We start from the raw sequence: 25,262 nt of genomic DNA on the forward strand, positions 1-25,262 counted from the left end.
AATTTAAAAAGGATCTGGTGACCAGACTGGCGATGAAATTCAATCATACCACATACATGAACTGCTTCCGGGCTTAAAACTACCTTTTTGTTGTCTATAACCATATACTGGTTATAGGTGAAGTTGCTAAACATTTTATTAATAGAAATGTCAGTACATTGCAAAAAGGCTTATTTTAGGGGTTACGCTATCACGGTGTACAACATGTTTTGTCAGGGTTACAATATCATGGTGTATGACATAGTATGGTGGGATTTTCCTCAGTAAAGTAAATACAGGAAAATTAGGCTACACTCTGGAAAGTAATGCAGAAATTTGGTTGTCCATCCTTGGGCCTGATTTTGCTCAATGGTCTGAGGTAGTTTTTTTTTTGTGCCAGGAAAAAATTCTTCTCTTCTCTAATGGAAGTCAATAATTTTGACCTTCATATTCTCTTGGGAACAGCTGTGTTGGACATCTGCCTCTTCTAAAGGAAAAATGACGTCGTCCAGTAAAATAATCCCCCTCACACCCCAAATGGGATACCTTAAATGCCATTGTAAAAAGGGATTATTTGGAAGTATCTACATTTCTTGTTGACTCGGATACCTTTTGCTCTGGGCTGTTTTAATTCAGGGCTAAGCTTAATTTTGAGAGCTTAAAAGTTTTTAGTCCGGTGTTCGTAGTTAACATCCAAAGCAGGAAATGAGGAAAGTTGTATTTCTAGTGATGCTAATTCAGTCAGTCGGCATATTTCTGTGCGTTTTGTGGCATACATCTTAAAATAGGTAGCGATGTTTTTCTGTCCACTTACCGAGAGAGAATGGGAACGGACTGTATAACATATGCAGTGGCTGAAGGACTTGGCATTAATCAACCAACCTGAAGCCAAACGGTTTGCTTCTGCACGCACACGGATTGGGTTTCAGAGGAGCGGAGACCTCTTTCCGCTGCGTATGAGCTCGGCCTGTTATCTTTCGGTTCTCCTGATTTATTTTTAATTGTGCAGATGACACAGGGATTTACAGGCGTAAGAATGTCTATAATGTGCTTGGACTTAATAATAATGGAAGTTATTGCCCCCACCACCACTTTGGGGTGAGGCAGGGAGGAGAGGTGGCTGTTTGCAGCTTTTCAGAGGACAAGTGTACCTTCAGGTTTTTGCTTGCGCTTTCATAGCTGCAGTGCAGTATCCACGTCAACTCTGAAATCTCCATGAATCTGTCCTTGTTGAGCTCCAGCCTTGCTTAATAAACTTGATCCTTACACTTTTGGTAAACAAGATAACGTTCGGTGAAAGGGAATATTTATCCCCTGTACAATGTCAGGGCTGTGCTCTATAATAAGTGTAATTTCCTGCTGCTTAGTTCTCCTGGTGGTAGACCATTTAAAACTGCTTTGGGTGTGATGATGGAGAGGGTAAAAGAGTTTTCAATTTTTTTTATTCCCCCCCCCCCCCCCCTAAATCTGGGATCCTGGTGCTGGGCGGTGTTCAGGGGTCACGGGCAGGGATTGCCCTGCAGAGCGAGCCGGCAGCCTGCGAGAAGGAGCAGCTTGGAAGAGCTGCCTTGCTGCCTGCTGTTCCAAACCTCCGGCACAGAAAGCTATCGCGGCGTTTTGAACTCGGTGATCAAAAAGCATGGCTTAGGAGGATCTCCAAGAAAGCAGTAAATGGTCTTGGAAAAGAAGTCTTTGAAAAATCTATTCAGTTAGGCTTCTTTTTTATCTGGGCTCGTGTTGTTTGTCTTTCTCTTTGTTGCCGTGACAGATAGAAACTCGCTTTTCTATATTTATTTAAATGACAGGTAGGTCCTGGATCATTTGGTACAGGATTTGAGGCTTTAAAGAAAAGAAGGATAGTTCTTAATACTGTGGAAGTTGACAACACTAAGTGGCTGTCTCCTCAGCGTTACATTTAGGCAATCTATTTTAAAACCAGGATTGAAGTGTTCCTGATTTCACAGGGATTTGGCTTCCTGATACATACATAGTTTAAAGTATTTGACTCTGAAAAACCTTAATCTTTACATTTATACATGCAAAATGTGTTGTCAGGCATTTTCAGTGGGTCTTCACCTAATGCTGTCTCTGGGACTGCAGCGGGGAGCAGGTGGCTGCCTCAGCCTTGGTCATGGCAATATTTTGACGTGACCAAAAAATGTTGATATGAATCATGTCAATATTTTACATTACAGTTCCCAGGAGCACCACTCCAGCACACCAGAGAACCTGTAAAATATGCTCAAACCTACCTTTGATTCTGACAGAGAATCAAGCAAAGAAATGTGTTGTGATTTATGTGATGCAAATAATAAAACGTAATAAACGGAGGCAGCCCACCTGCGGGTGGGGCGAAATGGGTCGGTACGCCTGGGCTGCAATGGCTATGAGCATCTGTTGGGACGAATACGGATACCCATAAAGCAGTCCCACACCAAATGGGGTGCCAGTAGCTGCTTGTTTTTTCCCCAGTTTATTTTCCTAAGCAAGCATTTTGGCATGCTGTGTTTCTTTTGATACCTGAGATTCCAGTGTCAGAGCTCCTTCAGTTTTTGAAACAAATGGGCAAACAAAAGCAAAGGGTCCTGTTGGTGTAACCTCCGGTAGCTTATACTGAGAAATTCTGCCTGATAAATAGTAATGTTGTGCTTTATTCTTCTAGGGGCGGTAAGCCAGAGATGATCGACAAGATGTCGAGCTTCCTTCATATTGGAGATATTTGTTCTCTCTATGCAGAGGGCTCAACAAATGGATTTATTAGCACTTTGGGGTAAGAACAGCTGTTCTCTTATACTAAAACCATCCGTAAGAGGGACTAGCAGAGCTCAGCTAGCTGTCCTGAGCCTGACTCCCAGGAAATACAGGGTAAAGCAAGGCAGCCTTATGTACAGATTTGACCCTAAATTGATGACCTAAAGCTAATTTGCCAAGTTAGACGTCGGGAGGATGGAGAGTGTATTGATGGCTATGGCGTGGTTTTGATATACCTGGTGGGGAGGAAGAAGCTTGTCAAGTGAAGGTGTGGGTAGAGGGAATGAATGCAAGCAAATGATTTTCATGTTGTTGTCTGTCCCGTGTCCATCTGTGTGTCCCGTCCTGTCCCTCCCTGCCCCTCCCGTCAGGAACGAACAGGCCCCAGTGCAATCTGCTGATTGGAAAAAAGGATGTAGCTTAGGCAATGTAAGGAGTTTAAAAAAAAAAAAAAATTAAAAAACCACAAGGAGCCCTGAGCCAAACCGTTTCTATACCACTAACTTACCGCTATGACTAGTTTTGTCTTTTCTTACAGTATTTGAGGTTTCTCATACAAACAAAATTGCAGTTCTCCAGTCAAAGGAGAACATGTTTTGAACCTTCAGCTTTGCCGATGGCCGGCACCCCGGAGCTGCGGTGGGAGCCGTGCCTTGCCAGCTCCTGCCCCCGGCGTGCTTCCCCACGGAGCTCCTTTGCGCCTTCTTCTGCAGAGACATCAGAGTAGGTGCTCTGTAGGAGAGTGCCTTTTTAGCAGTAAAAAGCGTGTGCTGCTTCATTAAACAAAAAGCAGCTGTTCGCTTAGGAAAAGGAAGAGTTTGCAGAGAAAAGCCGTGGAATTGAAACAGAGCTCTGCCGAGAGAGAGGGTATGTTTTATTCTGCTCAACTGCTGCTGAGGAGAAATCTCTCCGAACATCAGAAGCTGGCAGTGGAGCTGTGTGCTGATTTGGAAGACCTTGCAGGGGGCTGGAGGAGAAGCTCAAAGAGCACATCTGCCACCTTGTTTCAAAGCAGTGAGAAATTAGAGGGAGGGAAACAGCACGCGTGACACATTGCTGTGGTACTTCAATACTGAACAAGTAGCAAAGGAGCAACCAGGAAGCTTGATGATGTGGTGAGTGGGCACGCACACAACATGCTCTTTCTCATTTCCAGTAGCCGTAAGGGCCTCAGGGTGGGTACAGTGACAGCAAATTTTTTGAGGCCTACTGTCCAGATGCATCTGATAAATGGAGCTCCCAAGCAGGGTACAAAGACAGCATCCTGGTAAGTCTCTCGGCAGGAAACGATGGGCTGGAATCTCATCTGAGTGACTCCAAACTAACTTGTAGGTTTAGTCCTCTAGCTATTAGGATTCTGGAAAATAAGGGGGCAGAGAAGGAAGCAGACACTGAAGATGCACCATGATCTATTATAGGAAAGAGAAGAAAATATGGGATGCTGCCAGAAGGGAAAGAAGGTATGATAAAAGCAAGGGATATGTAGTAAGTAGGGTCGGTCGAATAGTATTTGGCGAATGTATTTGACAAATTTCCCAGGTACTCGTCAAATATGACACGTACGCTCTGCAGTATTCGATCAGCTGTGTAACTGGCCAAATACTATCTGCTGAAAACTGGCAAAACGAATTGAGCGATACTATACATTTGGCTATTTTTTTTCTTCCTAGTATTGAAGCAAGTTTGGCAGTAAATAATTCCAGAACAAGTAGAAAGTTGTTATGTTATGTTTAATCCCATACAGTGCATGATGAACATTATGCAGTGGCTGTGGCTTTTGATGGCATTGCTGAGCAGATATTTTTCACCATGGGTAGTCCTTTCTAGACATTACAGGCCCTAAGCACATGTGTTTTCTAGGCTTGATGAGATGTTCTCATGGCAGGTCTCAAGATCCCTTAGTGTTACAAGCATCCTCTGTGATTCGATTAGTACTGTTTTAAGGTAACTGCATTATATAATGGCCACACATCTTCTGAGCCTAATTTAAGCCAGAAATCCCAATTGCTATGTGAAACATGAAATGCATTATCATCTTAATAAGCCTTCATAATCAAATTAGTTTTGTCCCATATTTAATTTAGTCTTTGTCCTGGAGAAAATTAAAGCAGCAAAGGAAAGCTTCGGTGTAATTGTACTCTATACCATGTGGAGTTTTGACAGTCTTATGTCATAACAATGTGTAATGACTTGTTCATGTGGTTAATGAAGGTTGAGAAACAGATACCACTATACATTCTAATGTCGTTCTAAATCTTTGAAGAGTGTTCCTATTTAATATTCCTATGACATGACTGTTGCTTAATCGGGACTTTACTTTTGCTGTTTCCCAAACTCAGTGCTGTCATCATTATGATTACCGGTGTACAATATATCCTCTTCTATGTTTTGCGCCCTGTAAAATTATTTTCTGAGTAGTTTGGGAAGTTCCTCTTTACTTTCAATTTAATCTCAGGATGAGAGGGATATATTGCACTGAGATTATCTCTGTGTGGGACGATCAGAGTAACCCATTTGACTTTTGATATTTTTTTGGCCCTTTGTTCACTAGAAGCAGGTGTTTCACTCAGCTCAAATATTAACACTGCCATTCTTGTTGGAGCACATACATGTATATATAATACTGAATAGGGAGAAAATCCATGGGGAAAAAGCAATTTACTCTGAATGTTTGCACATGCAAATTTTAGATGCATAGAACTGTTGAGGCCACTTAATCTCTCTGATCTCTTAATTTTTATGCACTTTATTATTTTCCGTAATTGTTGTCTCAAGATGCTCCCTGCATGTAACCAGCCTCTGCAAGGAACAACTCTCATATTCTAGGTCTCAGTCTTTCTCAAGTTATTCTGCATGAGAATGGACCTCTCAAACCTTTAAGACCTTGGAGTTTTTCTTTCTACTTTTGTGTAGAAAGCCTCTTTGACAGATTGGTTTTAAGGGGTCAAATTGAGTCATTTAGGGTCAAATCAGAAACAACAAAGCATTTGGTTACAGTTGCATTTTCATGATTTGGAAATAGTGTTTGCTAAAAGTGCAATTCATGTTGATCCAAAGCCTGCTAAGGGCAGAGCATTGGTGACAGGTACCTGGTGACAGGTACATTTTGACTATTTTCTTTATTCTTTGGGTTTTGAATTGACCCTGCGGGGTTTTTGCTGATGTGTATTCACAGGAGAAGCTCTGTCCTGACATTCCCTATTGGAATCTCTTGGGTTCACTTGTCTAATCCACCTCCTTCCTGGTAGAACAGGAGGAGGTTTGTTCAATCCCTGGATTTATCTTGTGCTTGTGACTGGTGAGCAGGAGGGTGTATTTATGCCTTCCTTTCTCTTGGGAGTCAATTTTTATTGCGGCAGTTATTGTTTCTGCTTTTTCTTGATACTTGAGGGGTCATAGGGGCAAAGTCCAGTTTGCATAGTTATCATATTTTCCTGTTCTCTACCCTTCGTATAAACATATTTGCAACATTATTCAAATCTGTCCAAGAGGCAATAATTGTTCTAAGGCTGTCTCTCATCTAACTAGAATATGGGCTGTTCTGTCTGCACCTCAAGGAGGGGACATAAAGATGATGCAGTATACAGGAGCAATGACTTATTTATTGTCCCGCCTATCCAGGAGCATAGTTCTGGGCAACAGTAAAAATTAGCTGCATGCTTCTTGGAAAGATCTGGCATAATTTGGCATTTGGGGAATGTCTTCTGCTGAAGTAGCCACTCGGATAAAGTATTGCAAATAAACAACTTTGGTTTTGCTGACAAGGATGTAAGCAATTGCAAGGGAATAGACTCTCACTTTATGTCTCATTTCTTTGCAGCCTTGTGGATGATCGGTGTGTTGTACAGCCAGAAGCAGGTGATCTTAACAACCCACCCAAAAAATTCAGAGGTAAGTTTATTGGACAGCTTACTATCCTTCCGGTTGGAAGAAGTCCTTCGTTTCGTGCAATCGTGTAGCTATTTTTGACCTCCACGCTTTCCACAGAATATTTTAGTGTCATCATCTTCCACGAAGAGCAACTCGTAAGGAAAAATAAAAGTATATAAGTGTGAATGTGTGAAGTGAGTTGTGAGACTTAAAGGAATGCTTTGTGAGGGGGTGGAGATGGGGTTCCTGATTGAGGTTGGCTTTCAGATCTGTTCAAGCTTACAGGGTCTCTGTAAGTTCAATTTCTTTTTTGTCCGTACTATCATACGTGCCGTTTCGTACCAAAAATATCTCAGAGAAGAGGAAAATGAAAAGGAGCAAATGTTTGTAACAACTATTGTTGTTTGACCTCATTTGATATTAACTATGTTTGACTTTACTTTCATTCTGCGAGGAAGCTTATGCTTGGCGATAAGAAATTAATGCCTGCTTCTTTGCGCAGTTTGGCTAGGGCTGATTTGTTTAAAAAAAATCTCAAACAGGAAGAGAAGCACTAACTGGGATTTTGTTTGGAAAAACCTTCTTGAATTCTTCTTTTTTCACCCCTGGGTTGCATCTTCTACCCAAAGGATAGCTCAGCCAAATATTCTAAAAAATTTGATCTACCTTTTATTGCTGATCTCAGATGTAGCAGCGACTGTTTGTCTTGTTTCTTTGTTGGATGAATCTTGTTTCCTTGGTTATGCTTTGTCTTTATCAGGGACTCGGAATTACCATAATTCTGTTCAGGTTTGGCCAGAACTGCAGGTGATTGCCCTTGAAAATCATATACCTCCTGTACTGCTCATTTTGTTTGCTGCTTTTGGGGTTTTTTGGGGGTATTTTTTTGCCATGACATGAAGATATCTCGTATAATGAAACTCTCTTTTTAAAATATTGCTGAAGTCTTTGAGTTCTTGTTGGTTTTTCTTCCTTTTTATTGGAAATCTAAATAGCTGCTGATTCAAATACTGAAGAGGCAACCTGGGGAAGTTTTAGCATTCAATGTTAAGCTCTCCAGAAAAAGAACAATGGTGTTACATGAACTAGAGCCCTGACTCTTAGGCATTTCTTGACGTTAAAATCATATGAAGGAATAAAGCCAGATTTGACTGAGACTGCTGGGCGTAGAAGGAGGGGAGAGAGAGGAAAGAATGAGGAAAAGGCCATTCTTGCTAGCACAGTTTAGGAACTGCAAGTACTGAGAGACATTTGTCTGACATAAAACATTGTGGTTAGACATTGTAAATGTTCTCATATTACTTATAATTTATACATGGAGAAAGAATGGTGTGAACCTTTTCCAGCCTTTGTAGTTACTTCACTAAAGCTTTCATGGGGACGTTTATGCTTAATGGTAAATGGCAACAAAAGTCATAAAATTTTAGCAGGCATTTCTGTTATTTATACACATGCTTTGTAAGTGTAGTCTAAGATAAAATGCTTTCCACGATAAATATGTTCAGAAGAAGTACTAATGAAGTTTATCACACCGTCTTCAACACAAATGGAAAATACCCCTTTTTTATTATGAAGCAGAGCCTTGTCTGGGGTGTTGCCTGGGAAGTCTCTGGCAGGGTCAGGAGCTACAGCCGTGTCTCTGCAATCTTACTTGGTATTTTAATGACACCTTGCAAAAATGCCTCCCTTGGAAATGGAACACAAGGTCTTCCCTAAGCTGTATTTAGCCAATCATCATCATTTACATCTGGGATATAAAGCAACCGTGGGCATCTGGTGAATGTAATTCAGTAGTCCCAGTATTTAGTTTTGTCATAGTTATTTAGATTTATTCTTCCTTGCCTCGGGCAGTGTCACGGGTACAGCAGATCAGCAGCACGAGATACCTGTTGTACAGTAGCAGCGTGGGGTGGGAGTTGATGTGGAAGTGTTCTGGTGTCCAGTAGACTTTGTACATGGTGCCCTCGTTTGTTCCATGATTTCATAGAGTCCTTCCTAGTCATCACAGCCGATGACTGCCGATCATGGCAGCTTGAGGCCTAAGAAAGAAGCGCAATCTCGGTTTGAATTCGAATAGGTGCATACTGTTGGCACTGGTAACCGAGAAGTGACTTTTGAAGATCTTATTCGAGCAGGACCAAAATTAATCAAATGTCAGTGACACAGTACTGGAAAAACACCTCTATGCTACAACCTGTTTTATATCTATGTGCAAATCCTCTTTCAAACGAGCTATGCTTTAAGGTGTCCAGATGCAGGTCAGTCAAATCTGAAGTCACCTTCTGGGAGGAACACTGAACGTGTGACACCATGGCTCATCTTGAGGATCTTGCTTTGGGTAGTATTTTTAAGAAATGTAATTCTCAGCTTCTCTGAGCAGATCTGTCTTCTGTGGGCAGATGTAAAACAGTTGTAAATATAATTTTTGTACTTAATCAAAGTGGCAAGAGATACCTAGAAGCAAGATTCACTGCTTAGATATGCATACATGACTCCAAGGAAATTCAGTGTGAAACTAAAGCATCTATATCCAGTGGCAGAATTAATCCATCCTGCTTTTTTCTTAGCCATGGGTGTTTTGGGTTTTTAAAAGTCTTGTTGCCTAGGCTACGCTTAATCGGTTGCATCTCATGGCAGCAGCAAGGCCCTGGTCTACAGGGTGGTGGGTTTTCTTTCCTCGTTACTTTAGACCTGTGAAATACAGCAGAGCTGCTGTGCATGAAGTGATGGGATGTGTGCACTGTCCTTCTTCCTGGAGAGAGCCTCTCTCATACGCAGGACGGTTGACAGTAACGCTTGGCCATGAGTATGTGCTGTCACTTAAGGCTCGTAACCTGCTTGTGGTGTGAAAATAGTCCCTGCCTGAGAAGCGTGCTTCTAAAAGCAAGCACTTTGTAGCTGAAACGGAATGGAGGTGGGTTTTATGTGCTAGGAAGTCACTCCTAAAAATGTTGGTGTCGAGTTCTCCTAAGCAAAATTTGGTGAGGGAAGCTCGATGTGCGTTTGGATGAACTGGGTTGAACACAATGGTTTGCAGCGGCGCGACTGGAGTCGGAGATGGGAGCGATAGAGCCTTCCAGTCTGCTTGGAGGAAAACGTACAGAGGTATCCTGAGGACACGAGGGCTTGCTTTGTTGACAAAAGTTGTGGAAAAAGAAGGCTGACAGATTAATCTGGTGGTGGTGGAGCCTTGAAAGGGATGAAACGCAAGAGGAGGCTGGGAGTAAGATGGGATAGAGTTCAGGTAAGATTTGGAGTGTGGTGTAAAAGTATAAATGAGACATCAAATAAAAAAAAAATTCAGAGGGTGTATTAGATGGAAAAAAACTTCAGTGCCGTAGTTGGAAAAAACTCCAAAGAAAGTTATTAATCCAGTACCCTCAAGTTACTATGAGTGTTTAGTAGTAGTTATTTCACATATTAAATGCTGTTCTACCTCTAGGTGCTTAAAATATTAGTTTGATCACATGAAGGTGTGAAGGCTGATTATTTTTTCTTTCTTTTTCCTGTCCCAATCAGAAGTAGATAGCACCTGGAGTTAGTGGTTTGAGGTTGGATGGTAGTTATGGTCTGTGAGATTTCAGTGGATTTTTTTTTTTTTATTTAGTTTATTCTGGCTTTCTGAATCCACTTTAAATATGGTGGTTTGGGCGTGGTGGTGGGGTTTTTTGGTGTTTTTTTTTTTTTGTTTTGTTTTACAGTACAACGTTTCTCTGGACCTTTGTTTTCAGCTCCAACTAATTCAAAAGTAATCTAAAACTGCCTTGCAACACGTTAAGGCTTAAGAGTGCATTCATTAGGGTGTTTCTTTTTAAAAATGTTCATATGAAAATTCATGTGAAAAAGTGTTTTACTTAACTGGTCTGAGAATACTGTGTACAGATGAGATTCCTGGAAAAAATCCTAGTTGTACGAGTCTCCAAAAAAAGAAAGAGTGTGACAGTTCCTTGGTTATCTGCACCGCTTTGAACAAAAAAAGACATATTACGTATCTTATAAAGCTGGAATCGCTCTGCTCTAATTGCTGTCTTTGAGTATGACTGTGCATCTGAATAGTGACTATAAATGAACATCCTTTTAATATGCATGGGTTTATGTGGAAAGTATGAACTGCCGCTGACCCTCTCACTAGGCTAAAAGCACCAGTGTCTCATTAGAAGTCATTTGTACTTAATGCACGGAGATGGATAGCTGTTTGCCAAATTAAAGTCAGACCCAGCGATAGTTGTGAAGCTGAAGCAGAGCCCCGGGCTGATAATTTTGTGCTTTAGCTGCTGGTTCTGTGCTCTATTAGCTGGTCTGCGTGTGCTTCTGCGGAGGTTTTAGTTGTGTTCGTTTTGTCCTGGAACCTAGCGCTGCGCTGCGCCAAATGGGTTTGCTTAACGCAAGACACTGCTACTACACCAAAACAGCCCGTCTGACAGACTTCTCGGGAAATTCCTTACAGCTCTTTATTTGGGATGCAGATCTGTCTGCCAGGGATCCAGAAGCTTTGCAATAGCTGCATGAAACGCAGGGGAAAAGGGCACTTACTGGGTTAATTTGTCCAGCAGCTACCTCCTTCCAGAACATTGTTTTAGTAGTTGCTGGGCAACACTCTTTTTTTGGCAAGATGTTCAAGGAATGAACCCATATCTTAGACTTAAAATACCCTCATGGTGAAGCAGAAGATGAGTAGTTCAAATTCTGTTTGTTCTTTTGATCCTAATCCATGCTGTGTGCTCCTTCTGAACATTGCCTTCCGTCAGGCTTGTCCCGGGGTGGGGGGGAGGGGTGCTGGCACTGGGGGGCACAGCCTTTTGGACTCCAAGTTCATCTTCAGTAGAAGAAATGACCTGGACACTACAGAGAAAGATGTATGAAGAAAAATTTTATGTATATATATAGCTACCCACCGCAATTCTTTTGATGGATATCTGTTAAATTCACAGTTTTCAGCTTTGTTGAAAGCCAATGTGCGTCTCCGTAACAGAAATGTTTTGAGTTATTTTTGGTCTTCAAAGCTTTGCCATCGATGATCTGAAGCCTATACACTACTGCTTTGTTTCATATGAAGGAAACCGTATAATTTATGCAGTACTGATAGAGACTATGGAGTTATGATTATTTAGCCAATGCAAGCTTGTTTATAGTTTGGCATTAGAACTGAGATTAAGGGAATTTTCAGTTGAAGGGTCACATACATAGTTTTCCCAAACACTTCAGAATATTAAAAAACAAACTAAAACAAAGACCCAGATCCCTCTGCCTGTTGGTTTTGGAAAAATATTAGCAGCATACAGAAGTGCACTTTCTAGGTAGTAAGGTAGTTCTGTACCATCCCCTGCAGTCATCAAGGAGAATTTTTTGCAGTATAAGCCTTTAGGCATTGTTCAGCTTCAGATAAGTGTGTAGCCTCAAATCCTGTTGCGCTCTCTATGCTCTCCACGCATACTTCTCCAATGCTACTCTGCTGATAGCAATTATATCAGCTCAGATTGCTTTTTAAACTTTGATGTGAAATAGTCTGAATTGTATGACTTTCTGCGTCTATTAGATGAGTTTGAGTGGGTGTTTTGCAGCGGGTTGCGGGCATGTTCCTGGAGTGATGGTGAGAAGAAGAAGAGGTCTGGACCTGGGCTGCGTGGCCAACTTTGGGCTGCTATTTCTCTTTGAACATGGGGTTTCTAATGCTGGTGAAATGTTTGGGTGTATCATAAAGGTGCTTAGATTCCTTTAAGGAATATTTAAACTAACGTCTAAATAATGGCTTTTTTCACTCTGATAACCATATATTAGCAGATAAAATAGCAGGCTTTGTTTTTCATGCAGGAGGCAGAACTTTTGAGAGTGCTTGAGTGCTAAGTTCAAAGCTTAGTGTGATGATCTTGAAGAGAAGTAAATCTCTTGCAATAGGAAAGTGACTCCTTAGTGACGGACTAAAATGCACTTGCTGAATACCAAAAGTAAGACACCTACTTAACTAACTTCTCTGTTTTTCCGAAGAGCCAAATGCCATAAAAAGAAAAAAAATGTTTCTTTATCTCTTTTCAAAAAGGGCCCTAAGATCACGGTTTAGTGTAAAACCAAAAGAAACTTTAGGGGTGGCACGATGGAAGAGAAGAATGATAAAAATACAGTGTAGTGCTGTGCCTATAATTTCTTTATTTAAAATTGAAGCATCGGTCATTTTGTGTAGGAAAAATCTTTCAATCTTGCTGAATTAGGATATAGTTATAATATTCAAAATACATTTTTGCTGCCTTCAGGAGGAATCCTTTGGTATGATTCTAAGTATTTATAGAACCGTACTAGAAAACTGCCAACTGCTAGTACGCATTTGAATTTGTTGCCCTTTATATGATGAAGAAATCCTGAGCACTGTCTCTGAAATGTGAATCTTTAGCCCACTGCATCCTACGTACAAGCAGATGTTATGGACAATTATCACTGTGGCATTTAGGTATTTCAAAAAAACTGAAAAGTCAGAAAGAAGCGTTGCATTTTCATACAGAGGAACACACTTTGAATCTACTGAAGTTTGGAAAACCCTGTGAGAGATGGAATCTCATCAAGAGCTGACGCACTAGCTAATGAACGCACCCAAGCCTCCTGCAGGTGAGGTGGTAGGGGATGTACACTGCCTTCTCTGCTTGCCCTTGGTGACTTCAGAGGGATGTCATGGACACCTCATCTCCAGACATTTTTAACCACAGGCTTTGTGGTAGTGCCAGGCTCATCAATGATGACTTACATGGCTTGCTAGATTAGCAAGCAGAGGGGGAATTGGAACTTTCCCGTTATGAGCATCGCTACAGAATAGCTCTTAAGCTCTAACTTGCGTAGCTGCCGTGTTCTGTAATTTAAGTGTGTGAAAATAGCTTGCCTTGCTTTGAAAATAGCTTGCCCTGCTTTGAAATCCAGTAGTGATTGGATGCAGGAACCAAAGGGAAGCCTTTTTTCTTTTTTTTTTTTTTTCCACGCAGGATGGTAAGTATTGTCATGGAGAGTGAATCGGAAAGCTCGTTTTATTTGCCATGTCTATTGCAGTGTGGCTCCTTACTGGCTGATGAAGCAAGACCAGTTTGTTGTCCAGTTGGTGGCTATGCATGCTGAAGCACCAGGACATCCTAAAGCCATTCCAATTCCATGATGCTGATGTGCTTTGCTGAAATAGTGAATAAATGATTGGCTAAATAATTACTGGTTTAATTCTGTGCCTTAGTGATGGGGTGCCAAGATCATAATGGGAAAGGTCTGCGTGGAACAGGTTACAAGAGGGTCTCATTAACTTGTGAAGAAGTTGTGGATACCAAACAGAGCCAGAAGAGGAGACGGGTTTGCCTGGGGTCTGGGGCAGAGGCTGTAGAGATGGGTTTGCGGAGAGGCTGCGTTTGCATGCTGCTCGATGCTGAGAGTGCTGTGGTCAAACAGCTGTCTGCCAGCTTCTGGTTTTAAAGGGCTTTCATCTTAGCTGGTTTGCATCTTGATGGAGGCAGAGCAAAGCCCCTTTGAAATAGAAAGGGGCCATTAATATGCATAACTGGAACGCTATATGGAAAACACAATCTGTTGGTTAAAGTACTGCAAAAGAACGAGGGGGGATTTAACTGAACTCCTAGCGTGAAGTTTTATGATCTGTGCCCTTCGTTTGCCCATCTGAAAAATGTGGGTGGTAGTTCTGTACTGACGTGACATTCTATGCAGGCTGTCAGGGAAAGTGTGCTGGTGTCATGACCGTGTCCTAAAAATCAAGAAATAAGCAAAGTGCTGGTTTGAATGTTCATTCTTTCTCAACAGCTCTCGCAGGTCTGAGCTTTTTTCCCCCGTGGAAAGTTCAGGGTATTTCAGGTAGGATCGAGGGAGGGATTGCCAAAAAGCAGTGCTTAGCTATTAAGTAGAACAGTACTGTTAATAAACCTAGCCCCAACCTTGTAGACAAAAGAATACTGTGGCTTTGTTGCCATAGTTTCAGTGCAAAATCTGACCTTAGCTACAATAACATTCGGTTAGAAAGAACTAGCTAATCAGTTTTCTAAAATTAGTGTGTTCCCTAGTACATAAGCCAGTATGAACAGGATATTTAATGAAATATTATACTTAGTCACAAGAGCCCCAGGGAGTGAAATGCCTTGATGAATTGTGGGGGTGGGGTGACATTGGTGCATATCTTTTAATATAGCAAAGTTATTAAAATTTGTGGCTTGCTTAATATTTAGGGTAGCTCAACTGTTGCGTTCCTCTGTGTACTCAATCTACTTTGCTCTGTTCCTTTTAAAAGCTCTCAGAGTCTGTTCTGTAAGCTGGGAAGATTGAGGTGCTGGTGAGTCTCATCAATACAAAGTACTTCCAGAGGACCTTCAAATAAACTTCAGAGCCGGGGTTGTGCTTTTTGTTAGTGCAGCCTGAGTGCTTTGCAGATGAAGGAGGCTTACTCATATAGAAGGATGCAAATACTGAAGCAGATGGATAAAGTCATGAAGTTTTATGGGAAAAAACTGTGTGAGGGAAGCAGTCTCCCAGGTATTATGTACTGGACATCTTCAGCCTTTCGCTATTTGTCTAAAGCATTGAGAAACTTAAGGGAGAGATTCAGAGAGGCTGGTTGGTAAAGTCTGGTGTGTAAAATCTTGCCATCAATCCAGAACACCTGACTTGAGAGTGCATGTATTACCCGGAGGCTCATTGACCTAGCCTTGGGTGAGATTTTATCAAACTGTAGTAACCTAGAGTCAAAGATTGTTTCTTGGCAATATGGGAACTGTGATGAATTATCAGGTTTTCTTGTGTTGTTGTGGCTTAATCCCAGCCAGCAGCTGGGGCCACGCAGGTGCTCGCTCAGTTCTCCTTCTCCCAGAAGGGCAGGGAGAAGAGGGGAAAAAAGGAGGGGAAAGGGAAAGGAAAAAAACTTGTGGGTTGAGATAAAGACAGTTTAATAGAACAATAATGGAAAATGAAAATGATAATAATGACACAAGTCATTCTCACCACTTGGTGAACTGGTACCTTCCCAAGCAGTGATCATGGAATCCCACCCCCCCAGCCAACCCCCCCATTTATATACTGAGTGTGATGTCTAGGTATAGAATATTCTATTGACCATTCCATTGTTCTGTCTATGCTTCCTCTCAGCTTCTATGGGAAGCTGAAAAGAGTCCTTGAAAAGTATAAACATCGCCTAGCAACAACTAAAACAATACACATTATTGACAGTCCTTTCACAGCAATTGCTAGAAATAAAGTTAACTCTTTCCCAGCTGAAAACAGGACATGTGCAAGTTGGTTATTTGAGTATTATATATAAGAAAAATATGTAATATGCAAATCTGGGGTGGGAGGCAAAGTGAGCTGTCTGTTATTCACTTCTGTTTGAAATGTAAGTTCTCATTCAGCCTGCACAGTGTTTCTGCCTGGCTGAACCGTATTGCCCACGTAGCTTTCTGGAGTCACCAACATGCTGAATTTTTCTCACTGTAGGTTTTGAATAGTAGTTTGCAGCTAAGGAAGCTGAACTGCCTTCTCTCCAAGGGTGACGTACAGGATTGTGCTAGTGAAACGTGGCTTCGCTGGCGTCGTATTGGCACTACCGAGACAAGAGCCTTTGTCATCCAGCTGTCCATCCTGACTTGCCTGCTGTATTGCGCAGTGATGGGCAGTGTTCCCGTACTGCTTGTTGCTTGAGAGATACCCAAATACATGGGAAGAAGGTTTAGGCAAGGAGCACCTAAAGCATCTGAATGATGTTTGCCAATCTGGTGATAGCTTTTGTTATATCTGTTAGCCAGAGTGAGTTACTAATGAATTGTCACTTCTTCTGACAGTGCTTTGCAGTTAAGGTTAAAACTGCCTGTAATTACTGAAAAGCAACTGTAATTTGCTTAATGAATTTCCTGAGGCTTAGCTTTGGACTGTCTTGGATGTGTAGAAGCACAAATGTTTGGTGACAAACTCAGTGGAGTTTGATTCAGAATAACATTTTTCCCCTTGAATGCGCTGACGGTTGCATAGCTGAGCTGCTGCGCGGGTCCTTGTGGCTCTCTTGGTTTTGCTTCTGTGACATGTAGCTTAGGATTCCTGGTACAGCACACAGTCATGGGAAGGTGTGAGCCATATTCTCAAATCTTCCAATTCGTGAGATTAGTGAGTTTATGCTTCAGGGTTCACATTTTTCTGCCTTGTAAACCCAGCTGCCTTCCCCCGTAAGCGATAGGAAACCGTACCTAGCTTTTACTTTGGCAGAGGTATGAATGATATTCTCAAGTTTTTTGGCCTTTACGTTTTTATGTGACTAAATTTCATTTCCTCTTACCCCTTGACTTAAGGTGTTTCATTTTTCAGAGGGAGCAGATAAGTGCGCTGAGACAGCCCTGAGGATTTCATCTGTGTCAAAGTCTTCAGAGAGTCTGTTCTGTAGAATCTCACTTCTCCATTGCTTTTAGGACAGTGAAGTTCTGTGTTACTTGCAATAGCAGTAAGTTGTACTAAAAAATAAGTTTACCTAAAAAATAAGTCTTTATATTTTGAAAGGACTTACAGTTTAAAAATATTTTCAATTTAGGTCATTGAGTTAAGAATACAAGAGATAAATATGGTAAGTAGCTGCACTGAGGAGGTCTTACAGGTACTGTGTCCAAGCGCCATGTGGAAGTCATTAGTCGAAGAGGAACCCAGCCTCAACCCAGAAGTTAAATAATTTCAGTTCTCATTTTCTGGGTAGCCTGTTCTTCACAGAGCGAGAGTCCTGACTAAAGCAGTGGTATCTCCTCAGCTGTAAGCTCAGGGAAGTAGTGCTGTAAGTACTTCTGTCTGAGAGTAGTCAGAAGAAAACCGGTGAGGCTGCCAGCGTAGCCAGCCGTAAAAACGTGCTGTTACCAAAGCCAGACCTTGCCAGTTGTCTTCAGCGAGCAGTCTGGGACGCTCGCATCTCCTCCGTTCCCACGTTGCTGCTAGAGATTGAATACCCTGTCCTTCTCGCTGCAGAATTTGGATTCGTCTTTCAAGATGAAGTATAGTACTTAATGTGTCAGCACCTGAGTGTGATTTCTCTTCTTCAATTATTGATGCATTAATAGCACCTCCAGCTGAGTTCTTCATACTGCTGGGTGGAGATCAAGGTGCCAGTGATAACCTGTCAAGCTCCTTGCAATTTGGGACCTGTCTATAAACATCTCCAGTCTTTCCTTTCTTTAAAGTTTATGATCCAGATGCTAGGAAACAAGTGAGTTGTTGGTGAAGGTTCTTGGTTCTGAAAACTGCGTTGCGTTTTTTGCGATCCGGAAAGGAATTTGCTGCTTTGAGGTCAGTCTTGAAAAGCACCTACTGGTTCTTCAGGAATAAACTGGAAAATGTCAGTTTTATTTCCTTGCTTGATAACTGACTGGCTGTGGTAGGGAGTTGCAAAAATCCTGGATTAGCATTTAGTGGCCCCTAATAAATGCAACCAGTATGAAGGAGCCTTGCGTTTCTCACCTAGGAAAAGTATTGTTTGTAAACATACCTATGTTGATTTTTCTCATTTGCTTTAAAAAAAAAAAAAAAAAATTGGCGTATGTAGGAGGCTGTTTCTTACACACTGCTCTTGCCTTTAAACTTCTGACTTTGTGGTCACAGCAAAGGACAAAATGCAGGCAGCATTTGGCATAATCCTGTGGAAGCTCAGGTGAAGGCTTTCTGCCAGGGGTGACGGAGCCGTTCGTGCTCCTCTACCTTCGGCTGGTCCGGAGGCAGCCGAGCAGAGAGCCTGGGAAATCTCAGCTCCGTAGCTCTTATTGAATACTGATATCTTGCTGGGAAAGTCAAAGTGTTCAGGTTGGCATGTCTCACGTGAACAGTTCAAATGTTAGAATAGCCACTGCAGATTAGCTGACACTACATGCAGTGTTCCTTGAAAATTTTATTCTAATGAACGACTTATTATTCAGTCAAGTAAGAGAGTTACTTATGTGTTAGGACTAACACTTCCTTCATACCTAATTTGTGAAAATACTCAGTGCCGAGTTCTCAGTGTTGGCAATTATCATCTGTTTTGATTATATAATATACCGAAGTTCAATGAAAACATAACTCCTTGTATTTTGGTTGAAGAGTCTTTCTGCAGCGCTCAGTCAGGTTTTCAGAGTAAGAAATCACCTCCAAGCTCTACTGACAGCAGAGAAACTGTGACATTGCTGGAAAACGCTGCCATAGGATCCTCTCCTGCTGTAACCAGGACAAATTATCTCCGAGCCAGATTTTATTAAGGATACGGAACGCCTTGCTATGCAAAAGCAATCTGGTAGCACTTAGACCTTGTATTTAGTGAATGTCAGCCCTTTTATTTGTCGAGGTTAAAGATTATACAAGGAAAAAATAAACACAGAACTTCTAGGCATGAGGAAGCGAGAGAGCTGGATGAGGGAGCAGCCATCCTGAAAAGGAAAAAATCCCAGCTATATCTACAAAACCCTTTCCCTCCCCTTCAGAGCGGCACACGGTCTCCAGCCAGCACTGGTTAACTTTGAACAAGCCCAGGAGTAGGGGTTTGGACTGGTGGTGCCCCTGCGGGCTCTGGGACCGGGGTGGGGGCTTGGGGCAAAAGTATTCACTTTGGTGCTTTTCAGAAAATCTCCCAAAAGCAGAAGTTGCAGTTCTGATCTGGTGAGCCTTCCATCAGTCCAGCCTGGAAGTTTGGATTAGTCAGCACCAAAGGCTTCAAAGAAAGGCTGAAGAACCATGTGGTGGGTTTGTGATTTTGCTGCATCGCAAATAGCTTCAGCACAGACAGACCATGTCCTCAACTGCAGCGTTTTTATGTTAATTTAACTAGATGTTCTTGTCAAAAGTATTTGGGTGCCTTTGACTTCTCGCTTATGTCTTAACATCAATATCAAGCAAAGGTGCTTTTTGGAGCATACGTATACAGGCAACTTTTCTGGGGGTTGTATTGACTTATTTAGTTCTGTCCCTCAAAAGTGCCTTTTCAGTATTGATTAAAAAGCAAATAATGTATCCCATATTTGTGTCATCACCACAAAAGCTGGTAAGGACTGGAGGTACTGTACTATAGGAGTAACTCAATTACCACATTTGCCTGGGAAACAAAAATTGTATCTTTGGTTGCCATAGGAGGCTTTGGCTATGGGAACGGGATGGTGACTGCGTGCCCTGCGTGTGCTCGGTACTGAGCAGTGCACAGGAGAAGGATCTTTCCCTGCTGCAAAGTACGCGCTCTCTAAAGAGGAATGACAGTACTCTGCCAGGGAGTGTCTCGGGGATTGGGAGGTAAATTCTGAAGGCAATATGTATTTTACAGATAACTCTTGGTTATCATTGACAAGTTTTAAAATAAGCTAAGAATTTATATCCTCCCACTTCTTGTCAGGCAGATGGCCTTGGTCATGGAGAATGACAATGAGGAGAAGATCCTTCAAATATGATCTACAAGATTTAATTCCAAATATATTTTTTTTCTTCGTGTGCTGTCAGTCATGTGCTTAAAGTTTTTGGGGTTTTTTGTGAAGATTTTGGAAACTTGACAGATGATAATTTTGCATTGGGATCAGAATTTGTCTGCAGAGAACTCTTTGGAGTTCAACAGCTTATTTGTCTTACGATCTCCTTACAGGTTTGCTTGTGTGTATATATGTATGTGTAAAAATTGCAAGAGAAGGGAGTAAACAACAGGGGATTTTATGTTTAATTGTAGTAGCTTATGTTATGAATATCCCCTAATATTTCACATCAGCTTTTTTTAATCTTGATATTATCATTGACATTTGATTTCTAATTTTTATCTGATACAAAAGAATTGAGAGGGTGTTTTCATATTTATTTGGTTTTAGTGTTTAGCTGAAGTTACCTTGAAAGGTCAGCAGCCATCACCATGGTTTTTCACAATCCTCAATGCTAAACAGTAGTTTTCGGGACCTTGAAGGCATATGGGTAGCAGAGAAAGCCGTAAAGGGAACAAGTGTAATTAGTGCTTTGCCTGTCTGAAGTGTTTGATTGAGGGGAACCCCTGCAGCTGTGTTGAGGTTGAACTCATTTGAGTCTGTGTTTCCGGGGGGGGGGTCTCTGTTCACTCCCGCTGCCTCTGCACCCCACGCCGGCATCACTGAGTGCAGAAGGGAAGGGGGATGGGGGGGAGCGCAGGGGAGAGAGGAGAGCACTTTGCAGGTCTTTGAGGAGATGGGGAGTTCATACGGGGTTCTCTTTTGTGTCGTTGAGAATAACTGACTGTTTAGAATAAAATTGGAGAAAATATTTTATTCTTGTAATTTCTCCAAGAATCCCTTATTGAAAAGAGTATGAAAACATTGAAGTTTTTAATTTTCTGAAATTCAAAATAAAAAAGAAACACAAACCAAAACTGTGGAGAAAAGTGTAAAAATTCTTGGGGAAAAAAAAAATTCAGAAAGTGTTTTGTTGTTTTTTTTTTCAGATACTTTCCAGGGGGAGGGGGATTTCTGTTTACAGAAATTTCTTTCTTTCAGCTTTCTGTATTAAAGCTTGCATAACTGGTAACTTGCATACATTTGTGCTGTATTGAGGATCTTTGTGATCCTTTGCTGACGTTTATTCCTGCCGAAAATGGGACTGTCTGATGATAACTGGAAAGGGATTGAGTAGAGACGTCAGCTTCTCATGAAAAATTAATTCCGTCTTGCTGTACCATGCTTTCCCTTCAGGTTCTCCCAATGTTTACATTTTCTGTTTTCTTTATTTTACCTTTTCTGTGCAGAAACTACTGGATTTGCTTGTCTGCTCTGTGTTTTTATAGGTACAGTGAGCCTGGTCATTGCTTTGATGGCCCTGCTGCTACCGTAGCTGTAAAACCACAATTGGAGGTAACCAGGAGGGGGTGCTACTTGTAGAGTTTGGAGGGAAAAAAAAACCACCTTGAGGTTTTACTAAAACCTCAGATTAGTCACACAATGTCCACTGCCACAGACCGTTCTGTTCACTACGCATGCAGAAGTGTTGAGAGTCCTGACTGAGGGTTTGAGACAGCACGGTCTGAGATCCCAAACAGTTAACTGAAGAGCCATGTGATATTCCAGCAATGTGATACTCATGCAGAGTTTAAATTATGGCTAATACAGGATTAAAGTTGAACATTGTGTTGGGAACGAGACATCAAAGTACTCAAAGAAAACAAAAAAAAAAAAAAGAAAATGGGGGGGGAAGTGTCAGGAAAATGAGTTGCAGCCTTTGACTTAAAAACTCAGTAACTTTAAAAGAAAAACTTTTCTCCATCAGAGATTTTGAAGCGCCTGTCACTTCATGTTCCTCCCTTCGAGTCGTGGTTAAAGGCTCATTTGAGAAAACCACAATGACTCAGCTACTTTGAATATCTGTTCAGTTCGTGTGTGGCTCATGTTGGAAGCCCGAAGATTTTCTACCACCTCCAAAGATAGTTTTTATTGGTGGATACTTTATTGGAAGTATCTTTTGCGCTATGCTAATTTTAAACATACTTTAAATATTTAGATTTTAAAGAAGTATAAAGGCATAGTACCCCGGTATTGGTAAGCAGAAAAGAGAATGTTTATTTATAAGTATTTATTATTTTGCAAACGCAAAGGTAAGTTTATCTAGATTTTTTTTTTTCCTCCACACATTTGAAAGTGACTGCTCCAGAAGCAGTGCTGTCTAATGTTTATTGCAGTACAATGCTGGATTATGCTGATCTTTTCTGAAGGACTGAAAACACTGCTTGGATTTATTTTTTTTTTTTTGATTGAATCAGTTAACTTGAAGACATGAACAGTTCCTCCTACAGTGCTTTGGCCGCCTCAGATCTGTGTGCTGGTCAGAAGGCGTCTTCAGAATAGTCCATGGACATCCTCGCATGCATCAATATAAATATCTGGTCTTTCTGATTATGACCTCAGATAAATTTTTCTGTCTTCCTCTATGAAGACCTGTGTGGTCTTGAGGACAAGACCTGCCTTGTTCTGTTTTATGTTCTCAAGCTTTTTGCTTGGGAATGGTATGGGTGGCTTGGAGAGAGTTGGTTGTGGACAGAGCTTTTGCAAAATCAGTTGGGTGGCCTGGTGAGAGATGTTTCTGAACACATAAAAGGGAATTTTTGAGCAAACCCTATGTAAATACATATGAAACAAAACTAGTAGATTGTACAGGAACTATGCAAATCTGTTCTTTGGTGTGGTAGGGCTGCGATATATCTTCTTAACCTCATGAGGTTCAACAAGGCCAAGTGAAGGGTCCTGCACCTGGGTCAGGGCAACCCGTGGTACCAGCACAGGCTGGGGATGAAGGGATGGAGAGCAGTCCTGCTGAGAAGACCTTGGGGTACTGGCGAATGAAAAGCTGGCCATGGACCATCAATGTGCGCTGGCAGCCCAGACAGGCCCCGGCATCCCGGGCTGCATCCCCCGCAGCGTGGCCAGCAGGGTGAGGGGGGGGGGTTTGCCCCTCTACTCCGCTCTGGGGAGACCCCCCTGCAGTGCTGCCTCCAGCTCGGGGGGTCCCACCAGCAGAAGGACACGGAGCTGTTGGAGCGGGGCCAGAGGAGACCCCGGAGATGCTGCAAGGACTGGAGCCCCTCTGCTGGGAGGACAGGCTGAGAGAGTTGGGGGGGTTCAGCCTGGAGAAGAGAAGGCTCCGGGGAGACCTCAGAGTCCCTTCCAGCGCCTAAAAAGGGCTGACAGGAAAGACGGGACAAACTTTTTAGTAGGGTCTGTTGTGATAGGATGAGGGGTAATGGTTTTAAACTAAAAGAGGAAAGATTTAGACAAGATATAAGGAAGAATTGGTTTGGGTTTTTTTTTTTTTTTGTTTTTTTTTTTTTTTTTTTTTTACAATGAGGGTGGTGAGCTCCTGGCCCAGGTTGCCTGGAGAGGTGATGGCTGCCCCATCCCTGGAGGTGTTCAAGGCCAGGTTGGACAGGGCTCTGAGCAACCTGATCAAGCTGAAGATGTCCCTGCCCGTGGAAGGGGGGTGGACTAGATGGCCTTTAAAGGTCCCTTCCAACCCAAACCATTCTATGATTCTGCGATTCTCATTTAGTGGACAGAAGCTTGAGGGTGGTGGGAGGAATAGATGATAGTGACCAGACACTTGTGATGATTAAGAAAAGGTGTTTAATGAAATAACCTTCCACAGTATGTAGTGATCTACGGGATGACTTCTTTAATAGTCAGCAATTGAGCTTTGTCAGGCAGCATCCTGTGTGGGTTTTTTGTGCTTGCAAGTCTGTGGCACAGCCAGCTGTCAGGTTGGGCTTTTCAGATTTGTATGGAGCCAGTCCAACCTCTCGATTGAAATTTATGCAACTGACTGAATTGCTGAAGTGGACATCTTGCTTTGCAATGATTCTTGATTACTAGCATCATGCTGGTGCTAGATGTGAGGACACAGAAATAATCTCTTATTCATTTTTCTCTGTATTTCCCTGTTGGTACACAGAAGTGTTGCCATGGAGGAGAGCGTGGGGTGGGAGTAGGCAGGAACCAGCTGCTTTAGGGCCACACTGGGAGGAAGACTGGGGGAGGATAATGCATGAAGTCTGCTCTTGCAAACAATCCCAGGAACTTCTTGCTGTCGAGTGTTGTGTGTGTTTGTTATGGAAGAGCTTTAAGGGCACGTAGGGAAGGGTGGGTTGTTTAAAGAGAGGAAACCGTCTTTCTCTGCAGGGCTTGGGAGGGAAGAGGTTACAGAGCTAACATGCTCGGTGGACTTCATGGGCCTTTGTAGTCAAGGGTGCCTTGGCAATCTTGTGCGCCTTTATGCATTGTTTAAACAAGTACTGCTTTTTGAATGATACGGCCCTCCAAGGATGTGCACTACAACTGTATTACTTCTTTCAGAAAAGTGCTTTGCAAATTTTTTATCTTGCCAACACAATAAGTTTGCTGATAATAAAGTAAAACTCCTTGTTTTGGGGTATGCTTATGACCTGGCCAGATTTGTGTGTGTGTGTGTATTAATGTTTGTTTGTCTCTTCTCACGAGGTTGGGTGTTCCTGCGGTTCGCTTTGGGTAGCTGTGTGCTGTTAGAGGCAAAGATCTACCATAGTGTTGCAAGCCCTTTCGTGTTGGTCATATCCCCACGGAGCAGCACATTGACGGAGCAGGACTGGACGTGATGGTGGTTACACAAGATCCCATTACTGCAAGCGGATAACCCCTTCTGCTTGTTTCTGTCCATATCATCTTTTCGTAAATGTAACGCAGTGGTCAGTGATGGGGATGAGTGAGTTACAGGTTTGAGAAAAGAAGTGCTTCTCAGCCGCTCGCATGCTCCAAGAAGGGGAAATCCCAAGTACCAAGAGATCAAGGAAGAGTGTGAAGTGATATTCCTTCTTCATGCCTGGCATCTCCGTTAGTATTGCAATCATTTTAACCCACTTTTGTTACTGTTTTCCATAGATTTCTGAAACCTTTCATCATAAATGTAATAGACATTACAAAATGGAGACTGCAGGGCTAATTTCTTCATTACATTTCATTAGAATAGAGCAAAAGGGTGTTCTGTTGCTGAACTGAAGGATCTGTCCTTGCTCCATCACGGTGGGTATATCAGCAGTCTCAGTTTAAATATTTTTAGTAAAAAAAAAAAAAAAGTTGATTTGTATACATAACAAGCATATGGCTTAAGGCTTCTACTCAGCAGTTATTTGGATGTATTTATTAGTAAAAGTACCACGCAGGGATGTTTGACAAGAAAAACTTGTTCTCTGG

The 25,262-nt window shown here is 42.0% G+C and overlaps 1 protein-coding gene across 1 annotated transcript in view; it reads left to right on the forward strand.

The window, feature by feature from the left end:
• ITPR1 (inositol 1,4,5-trisphosphate receptor type 1) overlaps window positions 1-25,262 on the forward strand; it is a 182,923-nt gene that overhangs the window by 11,771 nt on the left and 145,890 nt on the right. The window contains exons 2-3 of the mRNA XM_082487739.1: window positions 2,642-2,749; window positions 6,551-6,621. Of these exons, the coding sequence (XP_082343865.1) occupies window positions 2,658-2,749; window positions 6,551-6,621 (163 nt within the window). The 5' untranslated portion in view covers window positions 2,642-2,657. The remainder of the gene's footprint in view (window positions 1-2,641; window positions 2,750-6,550; window positions 6,622-25,262) is intronic.

Source organism: Vanellus vanellus (genome assembly GCF_965231255.1).
Source record: "Vanellus vanellus genome assembly, chromosome: 9".
Taxonomy (NCBI): domain Eukaryota; kingdom Metazoa; phylum Chordata; class Aves; order Charadriiformes; family Charadriidae; genus Vanellus; species Vanellus vanellus.